The following is a 15,286-nucleotide window of genomic DNA, read 5'->3' on the forward strand; positions in this document are numbered from 1 at the left end:
AAGTCCCATCAACTTACTTTCTCTTAAATTTGATTGCATTTTAAAAAAATGACCTAAATGAAAGATCTCCGCGAGTGAGATCCCAGTGAAAAGAACAGGTCATCAAAGAAGGAGGTACCTTTCTCTGAAGGGAGGAGAGAACTTCCATTCTGACTACGACCTTGCCTAAATATGATCAGAGTCGGTGAACTCAAAAGGCTTCCATAGCCTTGGCAACTCATGACAAGAGCCTAGGGTGATTACTGATGCCATAAACAAGAGTGTCAATTTGTTAAGTCAACAACAGGAGTCACTGTGCACTTACTACTCATGCAGGATCTCTGTCCTTAATATGCTGTACATTGTGATTTAATGCTATAACTAGTACTCAAACAGTATTTTTCACTTTGTGTTTCTATGTGGTTGCAAACTGCAAACTGTTGAAATCTTTACTTAATATATGCTAAACTGATCTTCTGTATATAAAGAGAATTGAAAATGAATCTTGATGTCAATGGAAGGGGAGAGGGAGCGGGAAAGGTGAGGGTTGTGGGTGGGAGGGACGTTATTGGGGGGAAGCCATTGTAATCCATAAGCTGTACCTTGGAAATTTATATTCATTAAATAAAAGTTAAAAAAAAATTGATTGCATTTGACTTTGCATTTAATCTCACTATATCAGAAGAAAATCTCAGATCTGCCATATTTGTAATGGTATAGAAAGAAATCTGGAAATCTTCCCTTGTCTGTATGCGAAGAGAAAGAATAAACTTACGTTTTTTTCAACACAGGACATCACTGGTATCAACACTGAAAAACAAGCGACCTAATACTTGAGCCAAATGATTTTAAGATTTGTACAGCGTATTATAAAACTTACTAATCTTTAAAAAAAACTTATTTTATATACTGCTACAAATTGGTATTAAAGCTAAGTATTCTTTTACTTCATATAAAATCTAGCCCTAAAAATAATTGAATCTAAAAATAAGGTAAAACCTACAGATGAAGTGTACCTTTATACATGTACAAATAACAGGGAAGTCTTCACATTTTCTTGGAAAATAGATCACTTGTTCCTATTAAATTCTTTATTGAGTCAAACCTCTAGAAATTCTTCATTCATTAAAGTGAACTATATCAGTTATTATAAAAACTAAATTCTTTCTTTAACCCTATTAAATTAATTTTGGGGCTGGCGCCATGGCTCACTTGGTTAATCCTCCGCCTACGGCACCAGCATTCCATATGGGCACCGGGTTCTAGTCCCAGTTGCTCCTCTTCCAGTCCAGCTCTCTGCTGTAGCCCGGGAGGGAAGTGGAGGATGGCCTGAGTGCTTGGGTCCCTGTATCCCCATGGGAGATCAGGAGGAAGCACCTGGCTCCTGGTTTTGGATTGGCACAGTAGCAGCCATTTGGGGAGTGAACCAACAGAAGGCAGACCTTTCTCTCTGTCTCTCTCTCTCCCACTGTCTATAACTCTACCTATCAAATAAAAAAATTAATTTGTGTCCCAGAGAGATCAATATATTTTAGTTATAAATATGTTAGTATAAGGAAAAAAGAATCTCATGTTTGATCTCAGCAGCTTGGTTTCTATTATGAGAACCAACTGATCAACAATTCGCAAAATCTGCAAATACCAATTTCAGTGCCTAATATAAGCTTTGGTCCAGTTCATAGAAAAAGCCCATGAGAGAGAGAGAAAGAAACAAATTTATCTCCACAAGTTGTTACAGTTATTACACTTCTCTATTCCTGTCATAAGTCTATGCTTCCAGAATCCACTTTTCTCTAGAGTTTTTCTCTAAAGCTTAATAAGCAGAAAACACAGGAAAAGAAAAGCAGTTTTCAGAAAATGTGGTTACTTTGCTTATTACTGTACCATTTTTCTACTCCTTGAAGGACAACTATGAGGTTGACATATGTTTGAAAATATTCGAGTGGCAAATTATATGCCTTTCAATTATCAGCAACTGTATTTTTCAGAGAAGATCGATACAATATGAGCAAATTACTTTATTAAGTGGCAGATATTAGAAGAGATTGGCTTCATTATTCAGAAGTATACCAGGAAATACAATTTTAAGCCACCAATTTTAATGCTAGTAACTTCCTACCTTTGTATATCTATCCATCAACATACCGAATAGGAAGAAAAAAAATTAAAATAAAATGATACTTTCATGAGGTTATTGTACTCCAAAAATATATATTAAAAAAGTGCTTTCAGATTCTTTTTTTTAATTTATTTATTTATTTGAATGGTATAGAGAGTTATACCCTTTTATACCTACCTACCTTTGCTTATCTTTCTTGAGATATGATTATGAAAGCTATACAAAATGCTAGAGGTATGGCTCTGCCACAGTTTTTTATAAAGACATGATGTCTTCTCTTTCGTTTCTAAAACTGTTTTCAATGCAAATAAAACTCCTAAATGGTGCCTTGGTGCCCTGAATGAGTTAAATTGTCCAGAGGGGGAAAAAATTAGTTTCAGTGACAATTATCTTATGTACCATTACAATAGATGCTTTTGCTAACATCCCTAAGTTATCAGTACTACATAACTGGGGTCCCTTACAAACTCAGGCCAATTCAATTAACAAGCACAAAGTACATTAAAATAGCATAAAAGGAATCTTCTCAATAGAATCATTTGAAATAGGAGAACTAACAAAATTTTCTAGTATCCAATGTCACAACAATGATTTAAATACAAAATGGTTTAATATAAAACATAAAACAATTGTTTAAATATAAAATAATATAAATATAAAATATAAAAATATGAAGATTCTGCTGTAGATTATGGTAGGGTCTACCATAATCAGCCAAAGATTGATATATAGAATAAAAAATTAGCAAGACAAAAATGCCTTAGGAGAGATCATTACCAAAACAAAAACAGTGAATTTCACTCTTAAGAATACCAGCTATAAGTCTGCTTTCTTACCGTACCATCAACAACATGTATAGCCACCAAAATAAACTATTCAAAAATAAATGTAACCAAGGAGATAAAAGACTTCTACACTTAAAACTACAAAACATTGCTGAAAGAAATTTACAAAGACATAAATAAATGAAACACAATAATGTTCATGATTTGGAAGACAATATTATTTAGATCATAATACTACCCAAAGTATTACACAGATTCAACAAAATATCAATTCTCAATGGCTTTTTTCATATTCAAATAGAAAAATCCATCCTAAAATTCTCAGGGAATCTCAAAAGATCCTGAAAAATCAAAAACGACATTCAAAAGAAAGAACAAAGTTGGAAGTCTCATATTTGCCAATTTCAACAGGGATAATAAAGCCATATTAATAATAAAAATTATAAAATAAAGTAAAAATAATATGATAAATAAAAACTATATTAATATTAAAACTATTGTAATCAAAATAGTGTGATGCTGGCAGAGATCCAAACCAATGACATAGAAAGCTCATAAATAAACTTCTACTTACACTCATGATCAAGTGATTTGTAATAAGAATCTCAATCATGTGCTAAGAATTCTTAACCATGTGGGTGCCAGTTCGAGTCCTGGCTGCTCCACTTCCCATCTAGCTTCCTGCTAATACAATTGAGAAAGCAGAAGGGGATACCCGGTTTGGTGGCCCCTGCTTCCATGTGGGAGACCCAAAAGAGGCTCCTGGATCCTGGCTTTGGCCTGGCCCAGCCCTGGCCTTTGTGGTCATGTGGGGAGTGAACCAGTAGATGGAAGATTTCCCTCTCTCTGTCTCACCCTCTCTCTAACTCTGCCTTTCAAATAAACAAATTTTAAAAAGAAAAGATATTCAATATTAATAATATTAGTCACCAGAAAAAATGCAAATCAAACCCACAATGAGTTACCACTTCACATCCAGTAGGATGACTATCATAAAAAAAATCCAAAAATAGAAAATAAGTATTGTGGAGAATGTGGAGGAATTGTGTACATCCCTTTAAAACAGATTCTTTTGTTTGTAGCCCAAAAGTTACCAGTACTGTTGCAATTCCTCCTAAACTGTGGACAATTTGATCAAAGGGCACAAAATACCTTAGACCAGCATAATAAGAATCACTGCTGGTAGAAATGTAATAGGATATAACTGCTATAGAAAACAGCTTATTGATAACTCAAAAAGTTGAATACAGAATTATCATATGATCCAGCAAATCCCATGCCTAGGTATGACCCAAAAGAATTAAAAGCAGGGACTAGGCCGGCGCCGCGGCTCACTAGGCTAATCCTCCGCCTAGCGGCGCCGGCACACCAGGTTCTAGTCCCGGTCGGGGTGCCGGATTCTGTCCCAGTTGCCCCTCTTCCAGGCCAGCTCTCTGCTGTGGCCAGGGAGTGCAGTGGAGGATGGCCCAAGTACTTGGGCCCTGCACCCCATGGGAGACCAGGAGAAGCACCTGGCTCCTGCCTTCGGATCAGCACGGTGTGCCAGCCGCAGCGCGCCAGCCATGGCGGCCATTGGAGGGTGAACCAACGGCAAAAGGAAGACCTTTCTCTCTGTCTCTCTCTCTCTCACTGTCCACTCTGCCTGTCAAAAAAAAAAAAGCAGGGACTAAAACATACACTTGTACAACACTGTTTATAGTAGAACTATTTGCAAAAGCCAAAAGGTAGAAACCACCTAAGGATCCATCAACAATGAAGGGATAACAAAAAGTACAGATAATACAACATAATATTATTTGGCCATAAAACGGAATTAAATTTTGATATGTGTCACAACATGACCAGACAAAAAGGACAGAAATATGATATTACTTATACAAGGTTACTAACATAGGCAAATTCATAGAGATAGAAAGTAAAAGAGAGGTTAAGAGCATGTGGGGAAGAGGAGGGAATCAGGAATTATTGCTTCAGATGATAAAAAAGTTCTGGAAAGAGAAAGTGGTGATAGTTACACAACATTGTGAATACGCTTAAAGCCAGTGAATTATATAATTTTAAATGGTTAAAATGACAAATTGTATATATTTTATCACAATAAAATATATTAATCTATGGTATGGGTATTGCAGTGCAACAGCTTAGGCCATCATTTTGGATGTCTTTATTCCACATCAAAGTGTCTGGTTTGAGTGCTAGTCAGGGCTTCTGATCCAGCTTCCTGTTAGTGCTCCTAGGAGGCAGCATGTGATGGCCTAAGTTCTTGGGTTCCTACCCTCCATGGGGGGCACCTGGATGCAGTTTCTGGCTCCTGGCTTCAGACTGAAATAGCCCTGACTATTGCAGGCACTGGAGAGTGAATTAGTCTGTGGAAGATCTCTGTCTCTCACTCTCTGTCATTCTTTCAAATAAATAAAAAATCTTAAAGAATAACAATAGTAATCTATTCAGTGAATACCTAATTATCTCCCATTGCAGCCAAAACCAACTTTGCTTATATTTCCAAATTACCAGTAAATGTAGTCTGTGTGTGTGCATGAACATAAAGCAAACCTCTTAAAAAACAGATCCTGGAGCACCAGTTCAATTCCTGGCTACTCCACTTCCAATCACGCTCCCTGTTAATGAGCCTGGGAAAGGAATAGATTACCCAAGTACTTGTGCCCCTCATCCATGTGGGAGACCCGAATGAAGCTCCTGGCTCCTGGTTTTGGCCTGGCCCAGTCCAGGCTATTGTGGCCATTTAGGGAGTGAACAAGTAGATGGAAGATCTGTCTCTCTCTGTATATATCCCCTTCTCTCTCTCTCTCTCTCTCTCTCTCTCTCTCTCTCTCTATATATATATATATATATATATATATATCTGCCTTTAAAATAAATAAATAAATCTTAAAAAAAAAAATTCCAGGTCCTGGTATGCTATACACATTCAATAACATAGAATGGACCTACAAAAGTTACAAATAAATATAAATGCATTACATCAAAAACTTCATATGTTAACAGTCCAAGTGCCAAAAACGAATGTTGTACCTGATACAGCATAATAGGTTCTATGTTGTATCCTAAGGTATCAGCGAAGTTCTTAGCAATGACTGTTTTTCCACAACCCTACAAATGGAAACACAATCACTCAAAGGATTGATCAAAACAAACCATAGCCACAAAACTGAAGTTTACAGTGAGGCTGCCATTCTTACCTTTCCTCCCACTAAACATATGTCCTTAACCATGTGTGACTGCATCATTTCAGCCAGGAGCTGCTTATGGCCTAAAGTCTGGATGAAGCAGTCTGATGCACAAGGTTCACTCAATGGTCTGGTCCCAGCTGGCACCTACAATTAAAGAGAGGCAAATATAATATGCATATGCTTTTCTCAAAAGTTTAGTAACTTAAAGCACCTAATTCCCACGTGAATATCCTCCAGTAATTCCTTGCTCAATTCCACCCTAAACTATATTTTGATATTTCAATAGAGCAGAAACTATTTTCTCATTTACAGATCTTATGATGATTATCATCAAGCTTTCAAATCAATCATTTCTCTAAAATCCAAGTCCCATGTTCTCAGACATTCATAACAATCATGTCATTTCTGTGGTATTTATAACTTATAATAACAGTGTCAATGGAGAATGAAGTGTTTTCCCCCATATTTACTTGTTAGCATGAGATTTAAAATAAGTCTTAGGGCTAGCATTGTGGCGTAGAGAGTAAAACCACTGCCTGCCTGCGATGCTGGTATCCCATCTGGGTGACAGTTCGATTCCTGGATGCTCCACTTCCAATCCCACTCCCTGCTAATGGCCTGGGAAAAGCAATAAAAGATGGCTAAAGTGCATGGGTCCCTGCATCCATGTGGGAGACCCAGAATAAGCTCCTGGCTTCCAGCTTTGGCCCAGCCTGGAGCTGACCACTGAGCTATCTGGGGAGTGAAACAGAAGATGGAAGATCAATCTCTCCCTGTATCTCATTCTCTTTCTCTCTGCGTCTCCCCCTCTCTGCATAATGCTTTCAAATAATAAGTAAGTCTTTAAAATAAAATGAATCTTTCAACAGAGTATGACCCAACTACTTGGGAATCTGCAACCAACATGGGAGACCAGGATGGAGTCCCAGCTTCCTGTCTTCAAACTGGTCCAGCCCTGGCCGTTGTGGCCATCTGAGAAGTGTGAACCAGCAGATAGAAGATCAATCGATCGATCGATTGATCGATCTCTCTCCCTGTCTTTTCCTCTAACTCTGCCTTTCAAATAAATAAATAAATCTTAAAAAAAAAAAAACTCCTGTTGCCAAATAAAGTCACTGAAGTCAATTACATTTCATCTTTAAAAAATAAATCTTTCAGAATCTCCAGAGTCACCAAACACCTCCTGTTTTTTAAAAGCCATATCCATAAATCCTTTGCACATTTATCTTAGTTCACTGCTCAAAAGCATCTGTTCATAAAATCTCTCCCCATCGCAAACACCTACTTCTTCTTCTATTTTGTATCCTCTCCTTCTTAGGTTCCTGGGGCCTGCTCTGCTGAGGACTCTAGACTTGATCACACTAAAGAATGTAAACCCCACAGAACTGGACATTTGGAAGTGACAAGATCAGACTTGTACTTCAGAAAGATCATCTTGGCACTAACATAGTAAGTGAACTGGAAGGGACTGGAGACAATGAAGACACAGTTCACTACCAAAAGGAAGCAAATAATGAAGGCTTGCTCATACTTCACATGTTTGATCATACTGTATTAACTTTCACTTAAGCCTTATCACCTTTCCACCGGGGCAATTGGAAAAATCCTGTTGTTCTTCAAGGTTTAGCTCAAGTCCTACCTCCTATCTGAAGCTTTCCCAACTCCTTTCCCTGATTCTCAATGTTCCCGTCCTTCTCTATACCCCTATGACCACTCCAATGTTTTCCTTATTCATCTGTCACTGTATGAGGTCATTCATACGAAGGAGACATAAGAACATAGGAAGTAATCAATCTCAGCTTTGCAACTGCACAAGCTGGTGACTCTGGCTAAATCAATTAACTCATTTGCATCTCGGGTTTCCAATCTATAAAATGGAGACAAAATTATTTCTGGGGCTACTGGAGGATTTAAATAGCATAATATACACAAAGAGACAAATACAGGGACTAGTGCATAGTAAATACTCAGTAAATCTTAATATACAGCCTGGCTCCTGGTAGATATAATGTTTAGTTCAATAGATGAATAAATATAGTAACATGAATAAATATTAAATCATACCACACCAAAATTAAAATGTTTATTATGAAATTTGCCACAACATAAGAAGGCAACCATCTATTCTTTCCTACCTATATTATGCAGCATTTAGAGTTGCACTTACTGGCTTCACATGACAATCTTAGTGTTCTCAGGACCCTAAAAGAAAGAGTTAAATAAAGGGGAAGCCGAGCGAGCAGATGGAGCTCTCTGACCAATATCATCCCCTCTTCTAAAAACTGTTCAATCAAAACAGCTTATTTTTTAACTCTTTAAGGAAGCTGAGAAACATTTCACTGGAAAAGAGGTTTTGTAGCCACCAAATACACTTAAAAACACTATTTCTTACCGAGGACTCAGACTGCAAAATACTTTCATTAGTCAACATTTGACCTGAGTTTCCCAGAGGCAAACTTTAGATTTTTGAAGCAATGTTATCCCTAGGTTTCTCCTAAATTTTCCAACTTACAAGCACTTGTTGATTCTGTTTACATAGATACATAGGGATAACAAATACATAGATATAGCTATATGGTCAAAGACTTTCAAGAACATTGTAAACCTAATTCAGGCTATGAAAATGGTGAGAGCAAGGCGTATCTTAGAAACAATGAACCCGTGTCTTATTACCTTGATGGTCACCTCCGTTCCTGCAATTTGTATGGTCACAGAAGCCTGCGAGACAGGGCTTTCAGTCATCCTCTCCACTCTTACTATCTCTTTGGGAAGCAGAGGGCTTTTTGAATCCTGGAGCTCAAAGCGCTGTAAAATTGGAATAAAATCTTGTAATTTGCATTCTACTTCAGACTTAATGTTGGGTATCTGGAAGATTTCTATATAGTATACAAGTAGAGCTAAAACAAAAGGATTTTTTCTCTTTTTCTACTAATACCCTTACACTTAAATCAGTTATTAAAATGATATGAAAACAGTCTCTCAAATTTACTGGAAATACCTGGAATTTCTGAATTCCCAACTTGGTAGAAGTTCATAGCCTATATATCTCTGTAGTCAACAGTTCCAATTTCCAAACCAGGGATGATCTTATCCTACTGAAATAAAATAAGGCCTATGCCAATTTATTTCTTAAATCCACATGAAGTTCACATGTTGCTTGAAATTCATGAAAATAGAACTTCTTAGACACATTCTGCTATCTGCTTGTGTGAAAAGCTTAACTGATGAAAATACATTACAATGATCAATCTTCTACAGCATCTGGCCCAGTGCCTGCTATACTCAAGTCCTCCGTTTTCTCAAACTGGGTTTTTAAAAAGGGTTTACTTATTATTTATTTAATTATTTGTTTGAAAGAATTACAGAGAGAGGGGGAGAGACAGGTCTTTTGCCCACTGGTTCACTCCCCAGATGGCTGTACCAGCCAGACCTAGGCCAGGCCAAAGTGAGGAGCCAGAAGTGACTTCCCATGTGGATCCAGGAGTCCAAGCACTTGGGTCATCCTCTGCTGCCTTTCCAAGGCCATTAGCAGGGGATTGGAACAAAAGTAGAGTAGTGGGGACATGAACTGGCACCTATATAGGATGACAGCATTGCAGGTGGCAGCTTTACACAGTATGCCACAGCTACCAGCCCCTCAAACTGGATTTAAAAGGCTAAGACCTTTGATTCTCCCTTGTTGTGGGCCAGTTACCAATGTTCTAGCATTGATTACATCCCCTTAAACCAGCTGATTGTTCAAAAAGGGACATGGAAGGGCCAGCCTTGTGGCACAATGGGTTAAGTTGCCCCTTGTGTCACTGTCATCTCATACTGGAGTGGCTGTTTGAGGTAATGGCTCATAAGCCTGGCTCCTCTGCTTATGATCAGCCTCCAGCTAATGTGCCTGAGAAAGCAGCAGATGATTGCCTAAGTACTTGGGTCTCTGCCACCCACCCACATGGGAGACCTGGATAGAGTTCCTGTTTCCTGGTTTTTACCTTGGTCCATCACCAGCCATTGTGATCATTTGGGGAATGAAATAGCAGGTGGAAGATCCCAAAATCTCTCTCTCTCTCTCTGCCACTCTGCCTTTCAAACAAATGAAATTAACGTTCTTTAAAAATTACTTCTTAGGGACCGGCGCTGTGGCGTGGTGGGTAAAGCTGCTGCCTGCAGTGCCAGCATCCCATATGGGCACCGTCCAAGACCCGGCTGCTTCACTTCCGATCCAGCTCTATGCTATGGCCTGGAAAAGCAGTGAAAGATGGCCCAAGTCCTTGGGCCCTTGTACATATGTGAGAGACCCAGAAGAAGCTCCTGACTCCTGGCTTCAGATTGGCACAGCTCTGGCAGTTGTGACCATTTGAGGAGTGAACCAGTGGATGGAAGACTTCTTTCTCTCTCTCTCTCTCTCTCTCTCTCTCTCTCTCTCTCTGCAACTCTACCTTTCAAATAATAAAATAAATACATGTAAAAAATTACTTTTTAAAAGGCGCATGGAAAACAAGTATGTGAAAAATGGGAATACTGATTAGAAATTCCTTAGAGCCTATGTCATATAGCATGACCAATATGAATAACAGAATTCACTTGTAGTATTAAAGATGTACAAATTATCCTTGAAGGGGGCAGCATTGTGATATAACAGTTAAATCTACCACTTGCACCCCAGCATCCCATATGGGTACCGGCTGGAGTCCTGGCTGCTCCACTTCCAATCTAGCACCCTGGTTATGTGAGTGGGAAAGCAGAGGAAGGTGGCCCAAGTGCTTGGACCCCTGCACCCATGTGGGAGACCTGGATGATTCCAGCTGCTGTGGCCATTTTGGGAGTAAAATAGCAGATAGAAGATCTCTGTCTCTCCCCACCTCTCTCTCTAACTCTGGCTTTCAAAAGTAAAATAAATCTTAAAAAGAAAATTTCCGAGGCATTCCAAGAGCTGCTAGAGCTCTTATGTGCGCACCCAACTACTAGTGGGGCCAGTCTCCATGCTGTTGGCAGAGGCGACCGTGGCAGCTCACATGCAACTGGTGGGGATGGTGTCAACCCTGTCAACAGGACAATAGCAAGAACTTCGCTGCACCTGGTTGGCAAGGGGTGGTAGTGGGGAACCATCCCAACAGAAGTGCCACCTATAGAGAATCTTGTATGTGCCCAGCACAACTGTAAAATGAGTGTGGCTGTAGCCACCGGGTATTGTACATGTATGTGATCCAGGGATTTTACCAGAGGGAAAAATCCATGTTCTGCACTAACTTTGAGTCTGGCTGGGAGGATCAAGCTCAATCTGCCTGGCCAGAACACACATGGGTAGCGGTTCTGGGAACCCCTCAGTATCTCTGTGGGTGGGACAGGCTAACAGGGCAGAGTGGATCCTCTTGTACTCTTTCACTGTGGGAGCCTGGGGTGCTGGAACTGTGAAAACACTGTGACTATGTGAGAGGGTGCAGGGTCTTAGTGCGATCACTGTGAGCAGCTCCACATGCTCAGAATTCCCTGATTACCCAGGAGTGAGTCACTGCAATGGGATCCAGGCTCACACTGAGGACTATACAGATTCTTGATGCAGTCCAAGTGGTAGCACGGATGAGTACTACACCCATAAAGGGCTAACATCCAGGCACTAATTACCTTGGAAGAGAAGTGGTGAGGGTGTAGTCAAGCCAAAAGAGGTGACCATACCCCCTTTTCTGATAACAAGAGAAGATCTACCACACCCAAATTGTGTGTTACCCTCCATATTCACCCCACCCTGGAGAACTGACCAGCGCTCCCTGGTCACACCCACCACACTTCTCTGGGTATTCACTGAAAGAGCAGACATTCCAGTAGGCCACAGAGGCATACTTCAATGATAAAAGCCATCAGAGGAAAAAACTTAACAAATATCTACCTCCACAAATGCCAAAAAATAAATGCAGAAACTCAAGAAGCAACATTTAGGAGTTCCCCCAAAGGAACCCAATAACAACATTTTTAGAATGCAAAGATGAAGAAGCTGAGGAAATGCCTGAAACAAAATTCAAAAAAATAATCATAGGTTTTCTCAGAAACAACCAGAATAAAGTCCACAAACAAAAGAAAACCATACATGACGTGAATGAAAAAATTTCCCATGAAATTGAGATTTTAAAAAGAAATCAAACAGAAATATTACAAATGAAGAACTCAGTAGATCAAATAAAAAATGCAGTGGAAAGCCTTAACAACAGACTTGTGAGGCAGAGAAAAATATGTGAGATAGAAGTCAAATTTTGGGAAAGGTTTCAGTCAGTCCAAAATAAAGGAAGAAATTCGAAAAATTAATAACAGTGCTGGATTTTATCAAATGACCAAACATATGGGTCTTAGGAGTTCCTGAAGGAATGGAAAGAGAGAATGGATTAGAAGGCCTATTTAGTGAAATAAGCATAGAAAACTTTCCCCAATTTGGAGAAAAAGATGTCCAAGTACACGAAGTACATAGAACTTCAAGGGGCCGGCACCATGGCTCACTTAGTTAATCCTCTGCCTGCGGCGCCAGCATCCCATATGGGTGCCAGGTTCTAGTCCTAGTTGCTCCTCTTCCAGTCCAGCTCTCTGCTGTGGCCAGGGACAGCAGTGGAGGATGGCCCAAGTGCTTGGGCCCTGCACCCGCATGGGAGACCAGGAGGAAGCACCTGGCTCCTGGCTTCAGACTGGCACATCACCGGCCGAAGCGGCCATTTGTGGGGTGAACCAATGGAAGGAAGACCTTTCTCGCTGTCTCTCTCTCTCTCTCTCACTGTCTATAACTCTGTCAAATAAATAAAAAAAAAGAACTTCTAATAAATATAATCAGAAAAGAGTATTACTCATGATACACCGTAGTCAAACTTTCAACAATAAAACATAAAGAAAAGATTCTAAACTGTGCATGAGAGAAATGCCAGATTACTTCAAGAGGATCTCCAATTAGACTCACAAATGATTTATCAGAAATCCTAACAGCCAGGAAAGGAAGAAGATAAAACTGTCAACCCAGAATACTGTTCCCTGCAAAGCTCACATTCATGAATGAAGGTGAAATAAAGAACTCCATAACAAACAGAAATTGAAAGAATTTGTCGCCACATAACCAGCCTTACAAAAGATGCTTAAGGATGTAATACACACAAAAACACGACAAGATAGTCATCATTATGAAAGAATGTGAAGGCAGAAAATTCTCCAGTAAAAGTACAAAGGAAATCCCAAGTAAACAACAGGAATATTTATGGAAAAATTATAGGGCTGAGTTGTTACTCATCAATAGTAACCTTGAACCCTAATCCACTGTTGGTGGGAATGTAAACTGGTACAGCCACTGTAGAAGACAGTATAGCAATACCTCAGAAATCTGAATATAGATCTACCATATGACCCAGCTAATCTACTCCTGGGAATTTACCCAAGAGAAACGAAATCAACATATAAAAGAGTGATCTGTACCCCCATGTTTATTGCAGCTCAATTCACAATAACTAAGATATGAATCAACCCAAATGTCCATCAAACAGAGACTGGTTAAAGAAATTATGGTATATATATATATATATACACACACACACACACACACACATATGTACACACACTATGGAATACTACACAGCATTAAAAAATGAAATCCTGTCATTTGCAATAAAATGGATGCAACTGGAAACCATTATATTTAGTGAAATAAGCCAGTCCCAAAAAGATATGTTCCCTTTGATCATGGTGACTAATAGAGTACCTAAAAGGTAATTTATAGGAGTGAAATTGGCACTTTGTGATGTGATGATTTTGAACAGTCCTAGTCTTGACTGTTAAAGAACAATGTTTTTTGTTTGGTTGGTTCATTGTTTTTTCTTGTTTGTTTGTTTGTTTTTTCTTCATACTATTTGTTGAATTTTATACTTAGGAACTCTATACTTAGGACTAATCTTATGAGTATAAAGTTAACTGAAAATAGATCTTTGTAAAAAATAAGAATGGGAGAGCAAGGAGGAAGAAGGGTGGGAGGATGGGTGGTAAGAATGTAGAATGGGAAAAATCACCATGTTCCTAAATTTGTATATATGAAGTGATTTAGTCTGTATTCCTTAAATAAAATTTTAAATAAAGAAATTATCCTTCAAAAATCACTACAGTTTTAGAATATTGTCACTACAGTAAAAGAGTTAAAACTCAATGAAAGAACAGGTCCATCTTGTACTCATACAAATGACAGATTACAAAAATCAGATTTTGGGGGAAGAAAATCATATCTTATCTCAACATTTTAAACAGAGTATCCTAATTGCAATCTTCATTTTGGTGTCATAAATTTTCTAGACAATTACTAATTCCTTTTCCCAAATATAAGAAAAACTATTTATGAAGATTTTTTAACTTCTACACTTTATATATGAAAATAGCCATAGTATCATAAAATTTGCTAAGAATTTTTTCATGATACAGACAAATAACAATTAAAACCTTAATTTGATTCTTTTTTTTTTTTTACAAAAAGTCTACACTGCCTTTAATTTTTTTTAATTTATTTTATTTAAGAGACAGTGATACAGCAAGAGAGGAAGATAGAGAGTCGGAGTTCTCACATCCGGGCTCACTCTGCAAATGCCCACAATAGGCAGGGCTTGCCCAGGCTGAAGCTTGGATCCAGGAACTCAATCCAGTGGGTGGTGGGGACCCAATCACTTGAGCCATCTCTCAGGATGGCTCACACTAGCAGAAGCTGAAACAGAAAGCAGAGCTGGGACATGGACCCATGCACTCTGATATGGAATGTGGGATTCCCAACTGGGGTCTTAATTGCTATGTCAAACACCTCCTCCACACTTCAGTTTAAGAGAGGATTATCAGAAAGGGAATAAAGCCTAGCCAACTAATTCAATTCATTAGAATTTTGTGCAAGAAGCTATTAACTTCCCAGAAAACAAATAAGTTAAGGCATGTTTTTACCCATGTGGCAGTAACGTCAGTCTAAATTGGTAAAGGATTAATATCAGAGCACTCATATTCCAGAAACAAACACAAAGGCAGTGAAGTACCTGCTATACTGGTTATGTCCTTATAAATAATTCAAGCTAAAATATTTCAGTATAATAAAAATAGGCTGTAATACAATAAGATAGTAAAAGAACTCAAGTTTCAAGGTGAATTACTATTTGCCAGCACATGAAATTTAGAGTATAATTAATCAGAAAGGTAATAACAGAGTACATTAGATTTAAAATCTTTCCATGTAT

The 15,286-nt window shown here is 38.6% G+C and overlaps 1 protein-coding gene across 2 annotated transcripts in view; it reads right to left on the reverse strand.

Annotated features, from left to right (window-relative positions):
- Positions 1 to 15,286, reverse strand: part of VWA8 (von Willebrand factor A domain containing 8) — a 407,445-nt gene that overhangs the window by 280,222 nt on the left and 111,937 nt on the right. For both annotated transcript variants that reach the window (XM_008260014.5, XM_051850641.3), the window contains 3 exons: positions 8,748 to 8,879; positions 6,084 to 6,218; positions 5,917 to 5,994 (listed from right to left, as the gene is read on the reverse strand). In XM_008260014.5, coding sequence (XP_008258236.3) covers positions 5,917 to 5,994; positions 6,084 to 6,218; positions 8,748 to 8,879 — 345 coding nt within the window. The remainder of the gene's footprint in view (positions 1 to 5,916; positions 5,995 to 6,083; positions 6,219 to 8,747; positions 8,880 to 15,286) is intronic.

Source organism: Oryctolagus cuniculus, chromosome 9 (assembly GCF_051225735.1).
Source record: "Oryctolagus cuniculus isolate XC-2025 breed Fujian yellow rabbit chromosome 9, ASM5122573v1, whole genome shotgun sequence".
Lineage (NCBI taxonomy): Eukaryota > Metazoa > Chordata > Mammalia > Lagomorpha > Leporidae > Oryctolagus > Oryctolagus cuniculus.